The 22,338-nt window shown below is 42.5% G+C and overlaps 1 protein-coding gene across 1 annotated transcript in view; it reads right to left on the bottom strand.

Moving 5' to 3' along the window:
- Nucleotides 1-22,338, bottom strand: part of CFAP43 (cilia and flagella associated protein 43) — a 3,581,735-nt gene that overhangs the window by 2,204,273 nt on the left and 1,355,124 nt on the right. The window contains exon 15 of the mRNA XM_044055952.1: nucleotides 14,465-14,614. Coding sequence (XP_043911887.1) covers nucleotides 14,465-14,614 — 150 coding nt within the window. The remainder of the gene's footprint in view (nucleotides 1-14,464; nucleotides 14,615-22,338) is intronic.

The raw sequence follows: 22,338 nt of genomic DNA, 5'->3' as shown, positions 1-22,338 counted from the left end.
TGCCCTCTGTGATAATGTCTAGGACCTGTTTGCTTAACAGGGGCCCTTTGTTTGCCTTTAGAGTATTAGCCATGCTGATAGTTTGAGTCTCTACACGTCTGGGCGCAGCATCCCCACCCCCCACCTGAGTCAAGAGGTCTGAGATCAGGGGAAGCTGCCTGGGAGGCTGTAAGGTCAGGCTGTGCAGTAAGGGGTACCAATGTTGTCTGGGCTAATCTGGAGCAATGAGGATGGCCTTTGGTCACTCCTCTCTTATTTTGATTAGTACCCTGGGAATAAGAGACAGAGGAGTTTTCAGCTGATGAGCAGGGTGGCACAAGAGATCCACCAAGGAGTCCCCACTGGGAGGTGATTTGTAAAAGATTTTTTGTGGAGCTGCTATTCATGTAGTCCTCCAGAGTTCCATGCCTAAGTGAATTGCCTGCTGATTGATATGTGGTGCTGCTTATCATGCTATTTAGTAATTAGGCCAGGAAGGTGCTGCCAGTGCTGTTCATGTGGCCTGTTAGCAGGAGACGGGATTGAGTGTTCATGGCCTGTTTGTTGATGTAACACATTACTGTGGTGCAGGTCTGTTGAGATAGAACCTGTTTTGGGCTGAGAACACACAGCTGGGGATGTCTGACTGTTTGTTCTGCCAAAATTTCTTTCTGGTTGATTTATAAGATGTCAGAGTGGGCATCCCAAAAGAAGGTAGGTGCACCTTTTATTTCTACTGCCCCCTCAAGGTGTGCCCTGAGGCTTCGTGGTAAACCTGCTGGGTGTGAGGCGGAAGCTTGTAAGAAGACCCAGGCTTGGGCACTCTCCTCTGTCCCAGGAGACGAGTGCCCTTTATCAGGGGATCAGGGGAGAGAGGTCTCTGGAGGCTGAGAGTGCTGGCAGGTTTACGCAGGGCCCCTTATACAGGGGATCAGGGTGCTGAGGTCAAGGTTGAGGAATTAGAAGGATGCAAGATGCCAGAAGGTTTGCAAGGGCTTGCAGGCAGAGGAGTGCGAGTAGAGGAATTAGCCAAATGCATAGCTTGGCTAGGAACTGCAGAAGCCTGCTTGAGGCAGGATAGGCAGGATATTTGGGGATACTGCATCCTGCTCTGCTGATCAACCTGCTTTTTCAAGATTTTGAGGTTTGCTCGCTGATCTTCGCTGATTCTTCACCCTTGAGGGGTTATGAGTGGTTTTGTTTGTTGGGAGGTTTGGAAAGGAGCTTTGTTGACTATGAGTCCTTGCAGAGTTTAAATCTAGCAACTTTTCTATAGGAGTCTGTCTATGGTCAGCTGGGTAAATCTGGCATATTTGGTAAATATCCTGGAAGGGTAAGGCGGGTGCAAGGCACTGAAAGAGCACTGAAACTGTTATGAGCCTGAAGTGAAGCTGTAGCGAATCAAACTGGGATCCCTGAGCACTGAAACTGTTGGTAGGCATCTTTCCTGCAGGGTAATTTGGTGATGTGTGGAGGGCATTTTTTGGTTAGCATTTTAAAGTTCAGGCATTTTTAATTTGGCATAGACAGAATGGATGTTCCAGCTGGATTTGCCCAGGGGACCACACCTGGGCCCCTCTCAGAATGGATAGATAAAAATAGGGATCCAAAAGCCTGCTGGGAGACAGGAAGGAGGGAGTCTGAATAAAACTGCCCTTTGGACTTTTCCTGAGTGATCTGGTTTCTCTTGCTGGAATACCACTTTTGACTGTTTGCAAGCCTCTGCCCACTCTATTGAGGGAGTGTACTGGGGAGAATTTGTATTGGCATAAATGATCTCTGAGACTTTATCTTTGAAAGTTTGAAAATCTTTCTTTAAAGGACTTTAGGGACTCTGTTACAGAAAGTTTGTGGTGAGTGGGGCAGAGGCAGAGAGGGGTGGGAGTGTGAAGAGTTGAAAGAGAGAGGAGAGAGGCTTAGAACAGAAGAGGAGCTTTGGGAGAGCTTGTGGTCCACTGTTTGGTTCTCACTGTTTGGTTCTCTGGAGTCTGGGGCTCTTACTGGAGGGTCTCTGCTGCCTGTCTGCTTGGGTCTGGGAAAAGGACCAGGAAAAAAAGGAACTGTGAGTGCTGTGCTGAAAGGGTCAGTGCTTACCTGAACTCTTTTACTGTTGAACCTTTTTTTTTTTTGTTCTTTATCTTTTTTCTTGTTTCTTCTTCTTTTTAAGCAAATAAGCGGGGTCCTCATCCCGCTCAATATCAAGTCTCTAGGATTGGCATGATCAGGGAGAGGTTGTTCCTTCAGCCATGCATGTCTCTAATGATGAGATCTCTCTTGACACTGGCCTTGCCAGGAGTTTCTAGGGAGGCATCATCACAGTGTTATGGACAGTGTTTCACAAGAGAAGTAGAGTGCAGTAAATCTGAGTAAATTTTTTTTTTGACAAGTCAGTCAGGGAAAGGTTAATTTTTTTTAATAGTTCCAAGGTGTGTTGTTGATATTTTAACATGTGGAACTGACAGTTGGAGTTGACCTCTGATTAGCCAAGTGTCAAGGTTGTGTGCTTTTACCCCATGTCTTGAGCTCTGCCTGACTTTTTTTGCCAGAAGGAACAGGATTCAGGAGCCCTTACTAGCCTTTTAGCCACTTTTGTCCCTGTGTAATGACTGTGCCTGCAGCAAGATTTCTGTACAAGTATTTGTTTGATTTAATTTGGTACTCTCTTTATAGGGTTCAGGGTTTTCTGGGAGCAGGTGGGAGGGTCTGGGGAGCTAAGCTGATCAAGGAAGACATCATCACACCAGAGGATGTGGGGGATGGCCAAGAGTCTGTGCTGGGGCAGGTCTGGAAACTCTTCTTAGTCTTTTTCTAGACTGGGGGAGTCCTGAGATTTGTGTCCTGAAATGTTCCTGAAAGGGTTCCCTGAAAGGAAAAGGATTTTCTGATTTTCTGGGGGGGACGCAGAAGGAATGGATTCCTCAGCACCTATCCTCATAAGCTATTGTTCCTCTTCAAAATCTCAAAATCTGAATAAATTCAGAATCCTGCTCTGTCAGTATTTCAGAAGAAAGGTCTCTTCCTTTTAGAAGTTGTGGCCTGACTACCCCTGATAAGGGTGATAAAATCCTCTGCCATTTTAAGAATTTGAGATTGGGGTGGTGGAGTAGGAGTAAAATGGTGGCTAGAGGTAGTTTTCCTAGGTATGGCCTTGCTTCTAGGCCTAAGATTATCCATCAATCATAGAGAAATGGTAGTCTGATGAGAAGACGTCATTTTTTGTCTAGATTCGGTAGTGTGAAAAACCTCCTTGGAAACTGGTGCCTGTATCACGGCTCCGGACCCAACCAAGGCAGAGACAACCAAAGGCTCAGAAAATGAAGACAATTTCTGCAGCATACCAGACTCCAAAAGGGTCACAGTAGAGGCCTGCGAAGGTATCGAATTGGGCATCAGGGGCTGTGAAAGCATCTCACTGAATTCCAGAGAACTGATGACATGCTTAGCAGTACAGTCATCAGAAGGCTTAGCCTTGTGTGGTCTGTCTCTATCTTTATCCTTACGTTTTTTCAGAATGTCTATAGATTGCTGGCTGATGGACACCATTACGGAATGCGACGATGGAAGACAAAAAAACCTCACTACAATAAGAGCTCTATGACGAATGGTTCTCACTTTAAAAGAGGGCACAGAACCGGCAATGGGGGACATCGTGGCCTGGGCCTAAACGAGTGATGCAGTATGAATGGAAGTCTCAGTGTGGGATTTGCTTTCCACAGGCGAGACAATTGTTAACTTTTTCGGACATTGGTCAGTGCAAGAAAAAAGGATCCCCAATGGGGTACTTAGCTTTACACGCTTTCAGCTGCAATTCAAATTCTGGTAGCGACCGACCGGCACACTTGCGAACTGCTTCAGCTAAGGGCTCCATGGTAAGAAAGACTGGTGTAATGGCGTTGGCTGCCCTCCTTTATAGCACTGCTGACCTGACGTCAGTCTGTGAGTGACAGCAGCCGAGGCAGAAAAACACTGACTCTGGTATTCGCGCCGGCCGAGGGCTACCACAGCAAGGATAACCCCCATAGGTGATAACCGCAACAGTGAAACATGAAGAACATCTGGCCTGCCTAGCTTGATCTTAAAAAAAGGGACAAAAAGTTGATCTGATTTCCTGAAAGCTTTGGTCCTGTCCTGGTAAAATCTCAGTTGCCTATGAGCATTGAGACACTACAGCAAATATTTACCTTTATTACTAAAGTTGGGGAAAAACACAGATACCTGTAAGTGGATAAGCTGATTCAAGGTAGACTCGGAAGCTATCTTAGGCAAGATCAGCCTTAAGGGAAACCCTTTTCATAAGAAAAATTAAATAGGGAGGCACTGAGGATAAGGCCTGCAGCTCTGAAACACATCTAGCAGATATCACAGCCACCAGGAAAACAGTCTTCAAAGATAGCAACTTCAAAGATACGGTGGCTGAAGGTTCAAACAAAGGGCCAGACAAAAACATGGAGCATAAAAGATAATTCCCAATAAAGAATGGGATACCAAATGGGAGGTTGTAATAAAAATGTACCTCTCAATAACACCCTAGAAATCTTCTGAGCAGCCACTGAAGTATTATCTCTGTCAATATAGAAATTGGAAATAGCTGCCAGTTGTCCCTCAATAGTACAATAGTTCGACTCAGGATGAAAAAGGTCAGCAAGAAAATTCAGAATAATATCCAAAAGGGCTAAGAAGGGATTCAAGCCCTTCAAAAAATTGCAAAACATTTCCATTTAATAGCAACAATCTTAAGTGTAGAACGTGTCTGAGGAGAATAAAATATTGACAACTGTCAGAGAGCTTGGGATCTCTGCCTATCTTGGGAACTAAAGGAACTATTTGGTCAATTTGAGAGTATGAATACTGGGTGAGGAAATCCCCAATGGATGAGAGCTCAAACCCAGCATTGGGTAGAGGACGCAAGGAGGGTAACCAAGAGTGAGGCCACTGGAAAGGGAACCAAACTTGTCAGGGCCAAAACAAAGCAATGATACTCACAGTTGTTCTGAAAAAATGAAATTCTGAGGGAGTAGGCAGATATGCATATAGGTGACCCAAGAGCCAAGCATACAGAAGAGTGTCCCTCTATGACACTCCCACAGAAGGAATGAGGATGTAAAAACTGCTGCACTTCATTCTGGATGGGATGAAAAACAGATCACAACAAAGGCTCCCCCAGTGCTGGAATATCCAGGCTGCTACCTCTGGATTTAGAGACCACTCATGAGGAAGAAGAATGATCCTGCTTAAACTGTCCACTAAGATGTTGGACTTCCGAGGGATGTGCTTTGCTATAAGAAACTGCTGACAGGAGACTGCCCATTGCCACACTCTCATAGCTTAATGACAAAGAGGACAAGATTGAGTTCCCTGTTTGTTTACAACACCACAGACGGGTTCACTACATATGACTGAAAGTTCATATGACCGAAGCCCATTTGACTGAGACCAAATAACCGAAAGTTAATTTGACCAAAAACTCATTTGACTGAAAAACAGCACCGGCAGGTATATGCCCTGTTCCCCACTGTAGTGCAACCCTGGAGTGACAATATAAAGTTGGTGGGTGTGGGGGGCACAGCCCCCCACATTGGGGGGTTGTGGGTGGGCGTAGCCCCCCACATAATTGCAGTTTATGCACTATTATATACATGTGTAACCATTAAAAATGCATTAAAACATACATCAGTAAAAACTGGTTGCAAAACGTGGAGGGCTACACCCCCCACAACTTTACATTCTCACTCCAGGGTTACACTACAGTGGGAAACAGGGCATATACCTGCCAGTGCTGTTTTTCGGCCATATGGGTTTTCGGTCAAATTAACTTTCGGTCATTTGGTCTCAGTCAAATGGGCTTTGGTCATATGTAGTGAACCCCCACAGACATATCTATTTGAACCAAGATCGCACCCTGGGGGGAAAAAAACTGAAAAGCCTGCAATACTGAGAGGACCACTCTCATCGCCAAGACACTGATGTGAAGATTGGCCTCAAAAGTTGACCAGATCAGATACCCTGAACTGTCTTCCATCTGAAATGCCTCACCCTATCCCAGAAAGGAAGCCCTATATGAGCCTGTCCCTTAACCAAGAAGGGAATAGGAATGCTTAAAGCTGGGGATACTGACTTCCCCAAAGACAGCACCATGGGAAACCAGTTCTGAAAAGAAAGAACCAGTCCTGTGCCAACGCAGCCATGGGAGATGAAGGTCTGTGGATCTTCAGATCTGCCTGGTCAGAATGTGAGGAAGCTACACATTTGTGGTCCCGCTTGTCCTTATCCTGCACCTTAGGGTCCTGAGAGCACTCTTTACCTTGACCCAGCGCACTCATTACTTTCCTTCAAAGTGGATGCCATAGGCTCCCCTGAGGGCAGCAATCTCGAACACTAACGTGGTCCAGCACTCATTCAGAGCCCTGGTACCAAAGTCTGCACAAATAGAGCACTCAGCATCCAAATGCGAGGTGCTGAGATAGTACATACAACAATCATGTGCATCCTGTGATGGCAACCACATGACACAAATTTCTTAAATCTCTTCTCTTTGTCCATGATGAAGGAGAACCACCACCTGAAAAAAATGCAAAGAACAAAATAAAAACAACACAGAACTTCAAATGCAATTGCACACCAAACCCCTAACCTGTAGACCCTTAAAAACTTTTTTGTTTTGTTTTTGAACAGCAACAGTATCTAGAACCTGGTCTGCTTCACATAATGGTTCTGTTTACTCAGATCCAAAATTGGTCACAAGTCCTTGTTCTTCTTTTGTACCAAAACGAACCTGTAATACACCCTGGATCCTGATTCATCTGCTGGAACCTTTGGTACACCCTGGATCCTGATTCATCTGCTGGAACCTTTGCATAACTCACTTTATCAGCAGCTTTTGAATCCTGAATCTCTTTTCTCTAATGGAGTGGAATATCTGGGAGGGACTTGGTATTTTCTATGGAAATAAAAATGGAATTGTATAGTCTCTGGATATGACTCTCAACACTTGTGTCTGACGTGATGGGCTCCCAAGCATTTGGGTGGTCAGCCAAGAGACCCCCAACTGCTTCCAGAGTAGGAGAGATGGGCAACCCTTCAGGTACACTGAAAGGATCTTTCGGATAAAGTTCCATGGAAGCTCTGGTTCTGTAAACTACCTCTGGTGTGTGGGTGGCATCCATTCTGGCTGCCCTTCATACTGCAAGGGGGCAGCCTCACCAGTGACATATTGAAAAGACTGCTATGCTTTCTGGAAAAAGAGATGCTTGCCATCCTTCTGGTTCTTACAGAAGGTCCACTGAGGGATGGCAAACTGCACTCTGACAGCAGACAGAGTCTTCCTATCCTGTTCACTCCTGGTTAACGTGTACTTGAACTCTGGTCCAGATAGAGAAGAGCAGTCAAAAGTGGCATTGACAAAGGGTACCTTAAAGAAATTCAGAAAATTACACGTCATCCAAGAGTGCCAGCAAATGGCAATACTGGTACCAGCAGCTCTGGACATGCCGGCAGCTGCTTTGGAGGGTAGGTGGATATATACAGTGGAAACACTGCAAGGTTGACAACTGCATCTCTGGAGTCTTTGGAGTCTCCAGCACCTGCTGTGTTTTCACTACCTTTGACCTTTCCAAAGCAACGTCGTGCTGAAGCCTTGTCAAATGCATCAAATAATTTAACACTCTCAGCGCAAAAGCCACTGATGCATAGGTGCTCTTCTCTAAGCAGTCCATCGTCCTAGATTCCCTGTTTGGGGGATGGACCAAAAAAACTTTCCTCTGAAGTGTCCTTTCTGGTGGCTCCAGTCACCACAATGGTATCAACAGTGAGAGCCTTACTCCAATGTCCCCAGTCCTTCGAGGGAGACAAAATCTTATCTGTTTTATTAGGAATAGGTTCCACCATATCTGGTTCCCTCCAAGTCCACCAAGAGTTCAGGCCAATCAGTGTAACTAGAGGGGAAACCACCATGGATGTGGATAAGCCCACACCAAAAGCTTCCAAAAACACTGACACCTCCAGAAAGGGAGCTTCAGCAGTCCAACCCCCACGATGATAAAGGAGCTCCATAAGATCACCAAAAGAGGTATCCTTACGGGGGGACTCTGAAGAATCCTCTCCTACCTTGAGCTTAGTATCCTCAGTGAGAAATTCCTCCGTGGAATCCAGTTGCATCTTCAAGCACTGACTCTTACAGTGACTCTCCTAGACCAGAGAATCTGGAGGAGAAGTGAAAGAGGCAGGGGGGGTCCCTGGATGCAGGACAGCCTAGAGACATGAAGATGTGGGCTTTCCTGGAGCTTCCAATATGAATCCACAGGTCCAAATGAAGAAAGGGTTTATTACCTGCTGTTGCTGACCACTCCATCTCCAGGCTGTAGAACATCCTCTCTATGTCACCAAAGGCATTGACCAAAGACCACCCACAGCAGACCCCCCCCCAGGATCTGAAGAACCCATGTAACCACCCACCTCCAAAACCAACTCAACCTGCACAGACGCCAATACCAGAGCCAAACCGCTGAGTGCCAAGGCTCCAAGAAAGAGGGAAGACTCAAACTTTGAGAGTCAATCCCAACTCCAGAACCCCAGCCCTGAACCCTCAGCTCTGAGGCCTGCTCAGCTTCAAAACCATCAGATTTGAGAAGGCCAAGGTAGGGGTTGGGTCTGAAGTGGCCAATTAGTAGGAACCAACCCTTGGGGAGGCATGGCAACTAGATCCATAAACACTAGAGCTAAAGGGCAAAAGTTAGGAAAAAAACCCAATGACCCCACCAGTACTGGCACCAAGGTAGCAGGTACAAGACCTAGCTAAATCTGGGCCTGCCTAAAGGCTTAAACTGACTCAAAAAGCTAAATAGGGTAGAGGAAGTATTACAAGGCAAAAATCACACTAAATACCAAAAAAGGATACAGAAATCTATGACAAGGTTGACAATCGCATTGTGGGCCATGTAGGTGTCAAATGCGATCTGAGTTGGATAGGAGATAGAGTATTATAAATAGAGAATGTGCAGCTCCAAGCTTGAAATCTTCTGGAATGGCTGGTCTTGGATCTGAGACAGATCCCATAGCCCACAGATTGTAGCCAGACAGAAAAGACAACATTGGATCTACTGATTACATACCAAAGCATATCTTGTCAAAACATTAGCAATGGAAGTGGTTCTACAAACAGTATCTGCATAATTATACACCCTCTTAAAGGCATGTTTAGACACCTGAGACAGGTTAGAAATAATATTATTTAGCTAGGACCTAACTCCTGAAGGAAGTGAGACAGAAAATTCCCTCAAACTGTCTACACAATTAAGAATTTGTTAATTTCAGGTACTTTATAAAGTCTATCTGCCTTTTTGGGGACTGAAGACTGACAGTCAGGGTTATTGCAGGCAGCAATTAACACATCCTCCAAGGCTAACATGATAGGAGGAATGGGTGTGGTGTGTGGCACATCCACTTACAATGTATCATAACATTTCCTCAACTCAGGGGGCAATATTGCACTTGTTCCCACAAAAAATATGTAATTCAGCCTGGGAATAGTCTCAGAAAAGGAAAACTCTTCTAAAGGCGTTAGAGAGGAACAACTTTCTTTTAAATCAGAGTCTTGGGATTGAAAATCTGCAGGAGAAGAAACCCGGTCTTTGCTCACATCATACTCCTCTAACATGCTTTCCTTAGGAATTTTTATACCCAGTTTACTGTTTGGTATGGAATTCTACTCTCCAGGAATAAAAATCTACAATAAATGCCTGGCCAAGGTAAGAAATAACAGACAAATTGCCATTAGATAAGCAGTGTCTAACCTTTTGTTTTGTTTTTCGAGTGACATCCCTGGAAGAAGACCAACAAGAGGATGGCAATTGATCTAGGGCAACAGGTCTTTTTCCCCAGCCACCCTAGGAAGAACCTCCCAGATCCAAACATGATGGTTCTCCCATGCCCAGATTGGCCAGTGGAAGAGCTGCAGAGGATGCGGCTAACCCCTAGTCCATGGTTGCAGAAAGGACTACACCAGAGGAACCCAGCATAAAAACAGTAAGTGGTCTGAGGAACCTGTCACCCACACTAAGTTACTTGGGGTTCATAAAAACCTAACATTTCATGCCCATATAGATCACTTAGTGGGAAAAAAAACATCAAAAACTTGGCAGTCTCCACAGGGCCAAACTATATTTGTCTAATAGCACAAGATTTCATATTGCGGCTACCCACTTCGACATACTATCCTCTATACTGCACATATATTGACAAACATGCAACAAACTCAGCTAAATAAGCTTGAGCAGTGCTGCAACAAGTTTGCATAATTTGCAGCCAACCTCCCCCACAGATCACATACTGTACAGCACTCAGAGAACTCCAATGGCTCAAACTACCAACTAACTTGCATACTCTCAACTCACAATTGTCTATAACTAGTACATAAACCTACTTATGATCCACTGCAGAATCACCCAACAGTGGCTGAGGCACAGTCTGAAACTGTGGTGTAGGCAAAGGCTCCTTCTGTTTTTTTTTTTCCTTTTTAATTACAGTGGTTGAAGAAACAGCAGGATCACAATAAGTTTCTTTGTTATAGCCGAGGAAGAAGCATGATTTTCTGTATGTACTGCTGGATAGAGTCAATTGGAAGGGAAGTTCCAAATAATCCACAAACAGCACACACATTTTCACTTCTCCACAAAGTCCCACTTCAAAAACAGTACACAAAAAAATCCTACAGGAACTCAAGTCCCTTCAAGTAATCCAGGTTACTTTTCATGAAGTGTACACAAGCAGTAAAAACACAAATACAAATTTCAAGCCATGAAAAACAGTTCCCAACCCTTAAAACAACACCCTACAATAAAATGTCTCAAAAGCAAAACAGCCCACACAAGTCAACAATAAACCCCTTTCTAAAAATATCAATTCTTTGCAAGACATATCAGATTTGAGTAAACCTAATGTTATTCTTAAAGGAGAAATAATGCCTTACATTAAAAATAGAATACAATAAAATTTGATTAAAAGGGCAATAATTTCAATGATGAAAGGTTCCTCTGTGAGGAGTGATCTGCCAGCCTGAAACTGACTGCTGTTCCAGAGAAGCATCCAAGCTGTTTTCTCTACAGGCAGCAAGAAAGTACTAAAGTTGTATACACTCTGGCTGCTAATTTCCATTCCAAGGGTTTGTCCAATCAGCAGTCAGAATGTAGATGGGAAATAGAGCCAGAGCTTTTTAAGACTGGCAGATTGTTGTACCTTGGGGAAGACACAACCCTGCTTCAGCAGTGAGAATGACGAATGGGACAAATGCCATTATCTTCAGCACAGAACATGTCTGCATGTACTTGACAGAACAGCAAGCACATAATTTGTTGGATCCCATTATATAGACCCCATAAAAATAGTGTTAGAACAGTGACTAAGGACAACTCAATCTATATTCTAAATAGTTCTCCTCAATGAATATAGCCACTCTGAGTATAATTATAGTAGAATGCACTGTAGTTTGCACTTTCACACCATTTTACAAATTCATGTCATACAAAAGATCCTATAAAAAATTAGATCACCAACACCGAAGCAAATAAACTGGTGAATCACAAGTATTAGCACTGATCCTCCAAAAAAGTGTCCCACAGGAGATAGATGGAGTCCCTCTGCTTGTCCTACACTTTCTTAATTAAATATACCTACCATATGGTTTGTACAACCATGACAACTGTTAAGTGCAGACACTTGATAAGGTTTTTCCACATGAAGTCTGGCTGCATTAAAACTGAAATGAAACTACAGGTTCAGTAAAACGTAAAGCAAAAACAAAGAAATACATAAAGTAAATATTACATTAATATCACCCATAAGCGTATGTGTCAACAGTCGAAAATTTTGCAGATTTTTGCCTCATATTTTTTTCTGTTCCTCATAAAAATTAGCAATTTCTAAGCAAATCACCAAGGATTGACGTCACTAAATAATGACATAAGCTTGAGTTTCAGACTTCATATCCTTTAGAAAATCCATGCTAATACAAATCCTGTTATTCTAACAACTTTCTAAGTTTATTAGAGCAATATTTAAAATTTGTCCCTATTTTTGAGCCTTTCTTCCCTGATTAATTTAGGCTTTGTCTAGATTTCTTGCACTACATAGTTGAGAAGTAGGCCCACATGAAAAAAAACCTCAGCAAAATGTTGCACCTCAACCAAACATGGAATTTCAGTGCAGCTTCAAATAAACAAGCAGAGATCTCTCACTTTTTGCAGGTTAACAGTGGGCTGTGGTTCAGACTGAGGTTGAGAAGTTGTACAATCTCCTGCTGATACTGAGAATTCTTTGAAATTTGAATACCCACCATCTAGAATTATCTTTTACCAAAAATTACTTTCCTGATATCAGAAATATCCATATATCATACGTGAAGTTTCTAAATATTTATTTTTCATTTTAAAATACCCCACCATCGTCTGCCCAATGTTCACTCTCCAAAACCCAGAAATTATCTTTCAGGAGAGGTGCCATATATGGTTACACACACTTCTCAATGCAGTATATAAATTTCACTCCACAGCAGTAAAATTTTAGGTAGTGGACATACTAAAGGTGATATGCAGCAGGCCTGTGTTAGGAAAGTAACAATCAGGAATTATACCATGACCCCCCCCAAAATGTGCACGCTGATTGGCCAGCGTGCACATTGTAAATCGAGTTATACTAATGGAAAAGGTCCGTCGCCGGACTTTTCCATTAGTATAACTCTACTTTTAAAACACTGTCTCGCTATGTTAAATGGGTTTAACATAGCGAGACAAGTTTAAAATAAGCAATGGAGATCTCCGTTGCTTATTTTAAGCTGTCGCTATGCTAAACCCATTTAACATAGCGAGACAGGTTTAAAAAAGCATCCGAGAAAGCAAGATCTCCCTTGCTTTTTACTGTTTCGCTATGTTAAATCGCTTTAACATAGTGAGACAGTTTTAAAATAAGCAACGGACATCTCCGTTGCTTATTTTAAAACTGTCTCGCTATGTTAAACCCATTTAACATAGCGAAAACAGTAAAAAAAAGCAACGGAGATCTTGCTTTCTCCGTTGCTTTTGCCCACAGCTCTGATGTACTGTGCAGGTGCGCAGTACATCAGAACTGCCGCGGATGCCAGACATCTGCGGAAGGGCAGTAAACAGGCATTATACTATGCCATTATTTAAGAAAAGTAATAGTTTCTTTTCTTAAATAATGTCATGGTATAATAGCAATAACCCACTTCTGGGTGTGGGTACTGCTGTATTTACCCACGGTTGGCTTTGTTTGGTCCCTCGGGCGACCAAACCACGCCAACCGTGGGTAAATCCAGCATTACCCACACCCAGGCGTGGGTTATTGCTATATTAATACATACTAGTCTGTATAACAACATAGGAAAGACACACAGGAGATTAAAAGGAAAATTTATGAGCATATGCGTGCCACTAATGACTGTGGTGGTGGTGCTGCAGTAGCGTTGTCACCTCACAGTTAGACGCTGCCCGTTTGATTCTCAGTTAGAGCGTCTTCTGTTTGGCGACATGCGTGAATGGGCGTTCCTTCGCTGAAGGTTGTGCATTAGGCCCGGCAAGCCAGCACGTAAAAATCTACTGCCAATCATTAGCGGGACAGAGTTCCGCTGTGGCGACCCCTAACCGGGAAAAAGCCGAAAGACACAAACAAACAAATGCGTGCCACTAAAGAAAAAAGATATATTGAATGCAATTACATAGGCATTTGGAAAAACGTGTTAATTTTAAAAAGTTTTTATTTGAAGTGTTGGACTATGCGCCATTAGCAAGAGGGGTGGCAATGGGGAGGATGATTTAAACTATAGAGAATACAAGTGTCAAGTGTTACTAGATGCATGTGGGGGTAATGGATTAAAATGGAAACAGAAGAGAGATATGTAATATCACAAGTTTAATCAAGTGACTAAGTGAACTGTTATTTAAATGAATGTGAAAGTTCAACTGACTGAAGTCTGATGAAGTCTTTGATCCACTTGAGAAAGATTTGCAAGACGAACAAGCTGACTTTGGTACTTATATTTTCACTTTCTGACTGTTGATTTATTTATTTATTAAAAACATTTTTTGAGCTTTATTTGGATTTTCATCTTTATTTGGATTTGCTTTTTGTGGCTTAAAAACATATTGTATGATTTTTTTTAAATTATTAACATAGTTATTTTTGTTTTATTCCTGTACCTATTAAGGAAAGAATACACTGCTTTTATGTTTTGTTTTGTTCCTGTACCTAGTAACGAAAGAATGCACTGCTTACACTGTGTTCACTCTATCAGTCAGAATATGTATCCTTTCTTGATTAATGATTTCAGAAACTCGTGGCATTGGTTGATGGGATGGAGACAGAGGAAGACATCTGAACTAGAATTTTGATCTTGGCTAATGTTCTTGTTAAAACAGCCCTCTTAAGGATAACATTCAATAATAAGGCATTGTTTTATACGGCAGTGAAATATTCTTACCATATTGACAGCTTCCAGAATTTGCAGTACTCCATCCTTGGCCACTGATGCTAACCACTGATGATGTGGAGACAAGCAAAGATAGGCTGGACCCGTCTGGTGAGCCTTCACTTCTTTTTCCACATTCAAAGTTTCCAAGGCAGATGTTTCCTTATGGAAAAACAAGAATATGCTGGATGTAAAGCATGATTTCCCCATCTTTGCTTCCACTTTAGTTTTAGCTTTAACTTTGTAATGTTAATATTTTCTCCTAGAATCAGTTCAACGTTAGCCTTACACAATTCTCCAGTGACATCTCCCCAGCTCCACACTTTATGTCTGCATCAGCCTTCCACATATATGCACATGCACACATGATCACACACACAAAACTGAACAAGAAACTTTACATAGCATGGAAAGGTCAGAGCAAGGGACTGTGTACTGTAAAACATTTTTTTACTCATTTACGTCCTCTACAGTTAAGTTTCTAAGCAAGATTCATAAACAATGTCTGCAATTGCAAAGGGATGCTAAGTGGTAGAATCCATAAACCAGAGCCTTACACAATTCAATGAAGTAGAAAACACCCTGGATAAGTAGCATACACTAATGCACATCTGGTGGACTCCAGCTATTCAGTACATATGCAAAAATAGAAGTTATCTACTTACCATAACGTTCCATGTCTGTTGTCCATGATCTTGCCTTCATTATTACTGGTTGGGTTCAGAACCGAGCATCGGTTCTGACTTGGCCACATACTAAAGCTCGAGAGCTGTCACTGGCTCAAGGCTACAACCTATCCCAGGATGCCTAGCGGCTGCTCCCCAGATCTCATTTGAGAAACTAATCACTAAGCTATGCCATTCAGTAAATAACTGTAACAGATGAGCTGCCCAAAGAAAAATTCTTAAAGGCATGAAGGGAATCAGGCAATGACAGCCAATTTTGTAATTTCCTCTGAATCCTCCAGGAAGGGGGAAGGAAGGGTGGGATGCAAGAATGAAGGCGAGATCATGGACAGCAAACATGGAACGTTATGGTAAGTACATAACTTCTTTATGTTATGTTGTCCTATCTCGCCTTCATTCTTGCTGTTTGAGACAGCGTCCCCAGCACCTTCTTTCTTGAGTGTCTCAGGTAAATAAACTCTTCAGAACAGTGAAACCAAAGGATGCCCTGTTCCTGGAGGCCACATCTACTTTGTAATGAGTGATAAAGGTATGCGGGTTGAGCCATATAGCAGCAGCGCAGATTGAATCCAAAGGGAAGTCTAGCTTGAAAGGCAGTGGACGTGGACATAGCTCTAGTTGAATGTCCCTTAATTATTCCTGGCAGCTGGTTATTCTGAGGGCTATAGACATAAGTGATGATATTTGTAAGGCATTTCGACAAGGTGACCTTTGAAACTGAAGTACCTTTCCTACTTTCTGAAAAGGACACAGAGTTGGTCCGACCTTCTAAATTCTTTGATCCTATGTAAGTAATAATATAGCTGTCTATGTACATCCAGCTGGTGAAGCTTGTCTTTTGCCTTGTTGCCATGATTAGGGAAAAATACGGGCAACTCGATCGACTGATTTAAATTGGCCTCAGAGCAAACTTTCTGTAGAAAGGAAAGATTTGTTCTGAGCGAAACTCTGTCTTTGTGGAAAATCAGATACGGGGGATGGATAGACAGCACTTGGAGTTCTGAAACTCTACTAGCAGAGGTAATGGCTATCAAGAAAATTCTCTTCCAAGTTAAAAACTTCAGAGAACAAGAGGAGGCTGGTTCGAATGGAGGAAGAGTCAAGGACGATAACACCAAACTAAGGTCCCACAGGGGTGGTGGTTCCCTTAAAGGGGGTCATAACAGGAATGTGCCCCTGAAAAAAGCTTTGCATAGTTTATGGGACATTACATTAGAACCCACATCTCCTACTTGGTAGTTAGATATGGTAGTCAATTGTACTCGTATCGTGGCTGCCGCTGCACCTTGATTAAAAGTTTCTGTTAAAAATTCCAAGACATAGGAGCTGTAAAGGGATCCATGTGGTTTTGTCAGCTCAATAAGAAAATCTTTTCCATTTGCTTGCATAGAGTTTCCTGGTTGTATTCTTGTGCGATGAAACCAGAATGTGTTGCACTGCCGGGGATAGTTCTGGAAGCCTGGGTAAGATGGGAAGTGGAGTAACCAAGCTGTCAGCTTGAGGCTTTGAAGCGAGGGGTGGAGCGTTCCTGACTGATGAGTCAGAAGATCCGGTACAGGGTCCAGGATCCAAGGCTCCTCTTGAAGATGGGGCCAAAGAAAAGAGAACCATATCTGACGAGGCCAGTAATGTGAATTAGCCTGCGACTCAACAATCTGGCTTTCTGGATAACCTTGGGGATTAATGGAAATGAAGAAAAGGCATATAGAAGTTCAGGGGACAATCATGAGTATGTGCATCCCTTGGTGACTCCCCCGGAGGGGGAATTAGGGCAAAGTAGCTGCTGCATTTAGAATTGATGGGCATGGCAAAAAGGTCACATCAAGGCTGGCCCCACTTGCGAAAAATTTGGTTCGCAACTTCCTGATTCAGGGACTACTCGTGAGGCATAAGAATAGCTCTGCTCACTTGTCTGCTATTAGGTTGGATTTCCCTGGAATGTGCATTGCAGTCAGAAAGCATTGAGAAGAAATCACCCATTGCCATATTCTCTGAGCCTCCTGACAGAGGGGATATGATCTGGTTCCCCTTTGTTTGTTGATGTACCACACCACTGACATATTTTCTGTTTGTAATGCAATAGTACCTATTGGAAGAGAGTTCTGGAATGCTTGCAATGCCAGAAGCACTGCCCTCAGCTCTAGGACATTGATGTGCAAGTGGTACTTGTGTTCTTGCCTAATCCCTTGGACAGTCTGTCCCAGATAATGTACTTTTTTCTTCCTGAGCAATATCGACACTTGACGGTATAACATTTGAACTCTTTTGTGTGGAAGATTTGCCACCATGCCTTTTGTGTTTGTCTGCCCCTATAAAGGTAATACGCTGTGATGGCAACAAGGCAGATTTTTCTAACTGTATAGAAATGCCCAGCTCTGAGCAGAGACGAATGGTGGTGTCTTTTGTCCTGGTTAGTAGATGCTCGGTGGTGGTGGTCAGGAGCCAGTCATCTAAGTATGGAAACACCCGGAATCCTTGTCACCTCAGGTGAGCCATAACTACTGCCATGCATTTGGTAAACACTCTGGAGCTGTAGTGAGACCAAAGGGCAGAGCTCTGAATTGGTAATGACTGGCTCCCATCCGGAAGCATAAATATCTTCTGGATTGCCTGTCCATCTTGATGTGGTAGTATGCATCCTGTAGATCTATGGAGCACATCCAATTGTCTTGACCCAGAAAGAGGAGTATAGACTGCAGTGTTTCCATCCAGAATTTCATTTTCTTCACCAACTTGTTCAGTCGTCTGAGATCCAAAATTGGTCTCCAGTCCCCTGTCTTTTTTGGAACTAGAAAGAACCTCGAGTAAATTCCAGATCCTATTTGGTCTGTGGGGACTTTTTGGATGACTTTTTTTTCTAGCAACCTGTGAATTTCTAGGATTGCTTGATCCCTTTGACAGGGTGGTATGTCTGGGATAGACTTTGATGGAAGGGGTGGAAGGAAAAAAGAAGGAAGAAAGGAATGTTGTATCCCCTGGATATGATGGACTGTACCCATTTGTCTTGAGTCAAGTCTAACTAGGCTTTTGGGTACAGTGATAATCTTCCCCTGACTGCCTCCAGAGGTGGACAGATGGGCCTCCTTCAGGAGCGCTGGAAGGGTCGACCCAAGAACTTTTCTCTGTCACCATGGTTCTGCGGATCTCCTCTGCTGCGAGGATGATGTCTTCCATTGTTATGTTCACCTCTGTCCCTAGGGGAAAAAATCACCATGAGCGTCTAGCGAGGCTCCCTTGGACTTCCAGAATCACATTTTCCCGCTCTTTTGACCTTTGGGATAAGGTCTAGTAGGGGCAGAAAAACGTACTCCCACTGCAGACAGAGTCTTGCCATCCTGCTCGCTCCTGCTGAGAGTCTCTTTTACTTTTGACCTGAACAAGGACGAGCTGTCAAACAGGGCGTCAATAAAGGAAGACTTAAAAGGTTCTGCAAACTCACAAAGACACATCCAGGAATGTCTCCTCCAAGCTACTCCTGTGCCTGCTGCCCTACTCGCTCCATTGGCCATGTAAGAAATGAGGCACATGGAGGAGTTAGTAATGGAAGTTAAGGTCACAAGCTGAGAATTTATCTTGTCAGATACTCCCTGGGCTGTAGCAACTTGTACAGTATCTCCTAGCTCCTTGAGGAGATCTCTCTGAAGATGAGTGAAATGGGATAAGTAATTCATCGACCGAAGGGTAAAGGCCGCTGATGAGAACATATGCTTCTCATATCTGTTCATCATTTGAGACTCCTTATTCGGCAGATGGACAGATGCAGAAGTCTCAGCTAATTCCTTCTTGGTGGCTGTCTAACCACCAGTTCCACATCATCATCCAGGGTCTTGGATGATGATGAAATAGGAAGAATGCTTTTGCAACCTAAGGCCAATATTGGATGACCCTCAGGCGGAACAGGGTCTGGGGGGTCCTGACGCCCCAAGGAAGGTGAAATTGCTGTTGAAAGCTATTCCATTCACACACATGAAGGTCCCTAGGCTGCTTTGAATGCAGGATACAGACTCAGACTCCTGGCAACCCGGCTGCAAAAGTCCAATTTTTTGCAATCTGTTCCCAAAGGTCAGAGATGATGGGAGAACTTGGCTGCACGTTGTCCCACTGGAGACAGGGAAGTCAGGGGCAGGCGGCTCCTCTTCGACCCAAAGACTGAGCATTCTTCTGCCCACTTTAGACCCTCGAGCTAAACCCATGACAGATCCGGAGACAGACTTTGCTGCATGAAGACTCGACCTAAGCAGTACACACAACTGGTGTCCCTTCAAAATAAGTGGGTGGTTGTGTGCTGAGGTGCTTAATGAGTCTTATTCTAGCTGAACCCCAAGTTTGTCCAACAAACCCTACACATAACGGTCATTTATCCTGCGACCAGTGACAACCTAAGCGCACCAGATCAGCTCGACACATATCAGTAAGTGAATTGATTTGCAAATGGCAATACAACCCCCAAATAACCATCCAACAGTCTGCATAAACATCCGGAGAAAAAACAAACTATGACACTTTTTTTTTTTTTTTTTTATAGAGAGGAAGAAACAGTCAAAGTGAAAATACTAACTCTATCACTTACAATGCCTTATAACGTAGAAAATAGACCACAAAACACTATCACTAGGCAAATAATTGAACCAAAGCAAATATACAATAAGGAAATAAACAAACAGATTAGAAAGAAGATTAGATTGAGAGGTAGAAAGGTAAAAAGTAGCTGAGTTAAAAGAGATACACACAGGAGGGAAAAGAGGCCTCACAACAAAGAGGCTGAGGAGAGGAGAGAAAGGAGAACAAACAGAACACAACACAATTTTATCCAGCTGGATAGTAGTAGAGGAAAGAAAAAGGATGTAAGGTCTAGAGCCAAAAAAGGCAAAAAGGACTTTTAGCTGAAAGGGAGAAACAAGACAAGGCATTGTAATGTCAAATCAGATATAAATTTTTAGCTAATAAGGTATTATGTTGAAAAGAGTTCATAGCCTCTTTCAGCGAGCCAGCCAGACTAGAAAACAACCATAAAGAGAAGATCTGGCATCTTGGGAGAGGTTGCCAGGGGCAATGAAACTGCCTCAAGACATGAAAACTGTGATGAGTCTGCAAACTGGACCTCGGTTCTTATAATAGCCAACAGAGGGCCCCCAATAGGACTATAGAGAAAGTGAGGTCTCATGAAACTGATCATGATGAAATAATATCTGATTCCATGGTTAAGATCCTTACAATGAATAGCTCAGGTGCAATACTATCGCAACAACCGGATACTGGAATAGAAATGCTGAGCACTAGCATTCCGTGTGCGTCTCTGCAATGCACATGAACATAAGTAGCTAACAAACTCAACACACATGACAAAAACAAACAAACCACTATACAATGGGCTATGCATGCACATTCCATGTCTATCTGATGCATGCATATGAGTAGTGAACTAGCTAAAACACACACTGCCTAAGGATTACACACTTAGACCACTGTGGTAACTATCATGTGCATCCTATAATATGCACTTGCAACACAACACATACTGATATAAGGAACAAACCATCTTCTAAATATATCACAATAGAAAATTGAACAAAATATTCAACTGCCCTCTCTGTGCAGAACACACTATATCCTAAAATAAAAGGGAAGGAAAACAATTCACAGGCTATCATCAAAAAAAACAGGTATAACATGCACCTAACATAAGGAAGCTTTTGGATCAAGATACCTATAAGATAACAGGAGGTATAAAAATTACTCATAAATATGAACCAGTGCTAAGACTCTTTTCTTCAATAATAAGACATCATAATATATATCTGACCATAAAAAAATTTCAATTCAACTACACAATCACATCCAGTAACTCAGGGACACCCATATTTACTGTTAAGCAAACGTCAAAAAATACTTTTATTACACAAACTAATGTGGACACATAACTCTACCTATCAAATGATATCTTTATCTCAAATAATAAACTCATAAACAATTCTGTTGAAAAAATCTACCATCCTAAAAATAGTACATTTCACCAATAAATGGAATGAAAATAACCCACTTAAAAATGATCCTTGCCTGCCTCTGACAACCGCTTCACATAAAACACAGGCTAAATATTGAAACACTTCTGAGATTCCACTGGAAATATAAAACCAAAATCTATTGCAAAAACAATCGGTGAGGAAACAGCAGGAAATATACATTAATATCCCATAAAAAACATATATTACAACATATTAAGTTACAATCAAGTGCCAACCCAACAACTTCACAATTCTCATATAAAACAGCAAAATCATTTCCTGCAATACAACTTCACATTCACCTAAAACAGCAACAAAAGCATCAACAATAAATAAAAGAGCAATTAACAACAACACTATTCATCCCAGTAAAAAAAATCCAAAAAAAAAAAAAAACCATCCTCCAACCTTAAAATATCTCTCCACAAGTACCAACTCTACCTCCACTAAAACTCTGGAAAAATATAAAAGAAGCCTAAACCTACACTGCCTACACCAGGCATCTGCCTAATGCAGCAAAAAAAATGCCCTGTCTCCAATAATGAACCTCCCGAAACATCACATTATATTACATATTTCTCCTATGACTTTCTATGACCTCCACATCCTGCTAGTGACTCTATCCACAACCCTCTATTCAAAATACTCAAAAAGTGCATTCTTCTCTACTAAAATACTCAGCATTCCAACTTTCCTATTCTCACTACATCACTCCCTTTTCACATCCCTCTCACCTTCTGTTATGGCTCTACACCATGGCTCCTTCACTTACACTGCACCTTCACCAATACTGTAAACACATCCACAATTTTTTCTTGATTTCTCTAAAGATTTTAACATTTTCTCTAATACACCTACATTGAAAAAGATTAAACAATACACACCTTTCCTCCTACCCTGTTTTTCCTGTTATCCCTCTCATCTGCACCCTTCACCCTGTTTTCTCATCTGATACAGCAAACTGCATGACAGACGAGATAAGTCACCTCCCCATAGCAGTTGGAATCCCTTCCTCCCCATTAGTCCCAGCTTGTTTAGTATTTTGTTAATGACCTTACCTTAACAAACAAGAACCACTTTAGTACTATGCACCTTTACAAACAAGAATTTGGCACAGACAAAACCCTTGACTCCCCATAGCTTAATCAATCAAGGTTTCCCAAAAAGCTATACAAAGGTAATTTAGCTTCTCAAA

The sequence above is a fragment of the Protopterus annectens genome, chromosome 14.part0 (genome assembly GCF_019279795.1).
Source record: "Protopterus annectens isolate FY-2018-M chromosome 14.part0, PAN1.0, whole genome shotgun sequence".
Taxonomy (NCBI): Eukaryota; Metazoa; Chordata; order Ceratodontiformes; family Protopteridae; genus Protopterus; species Protopterus annectens.
This window is presented reverse-complemented; position numbering and strand designations above follow the sequence as displayed.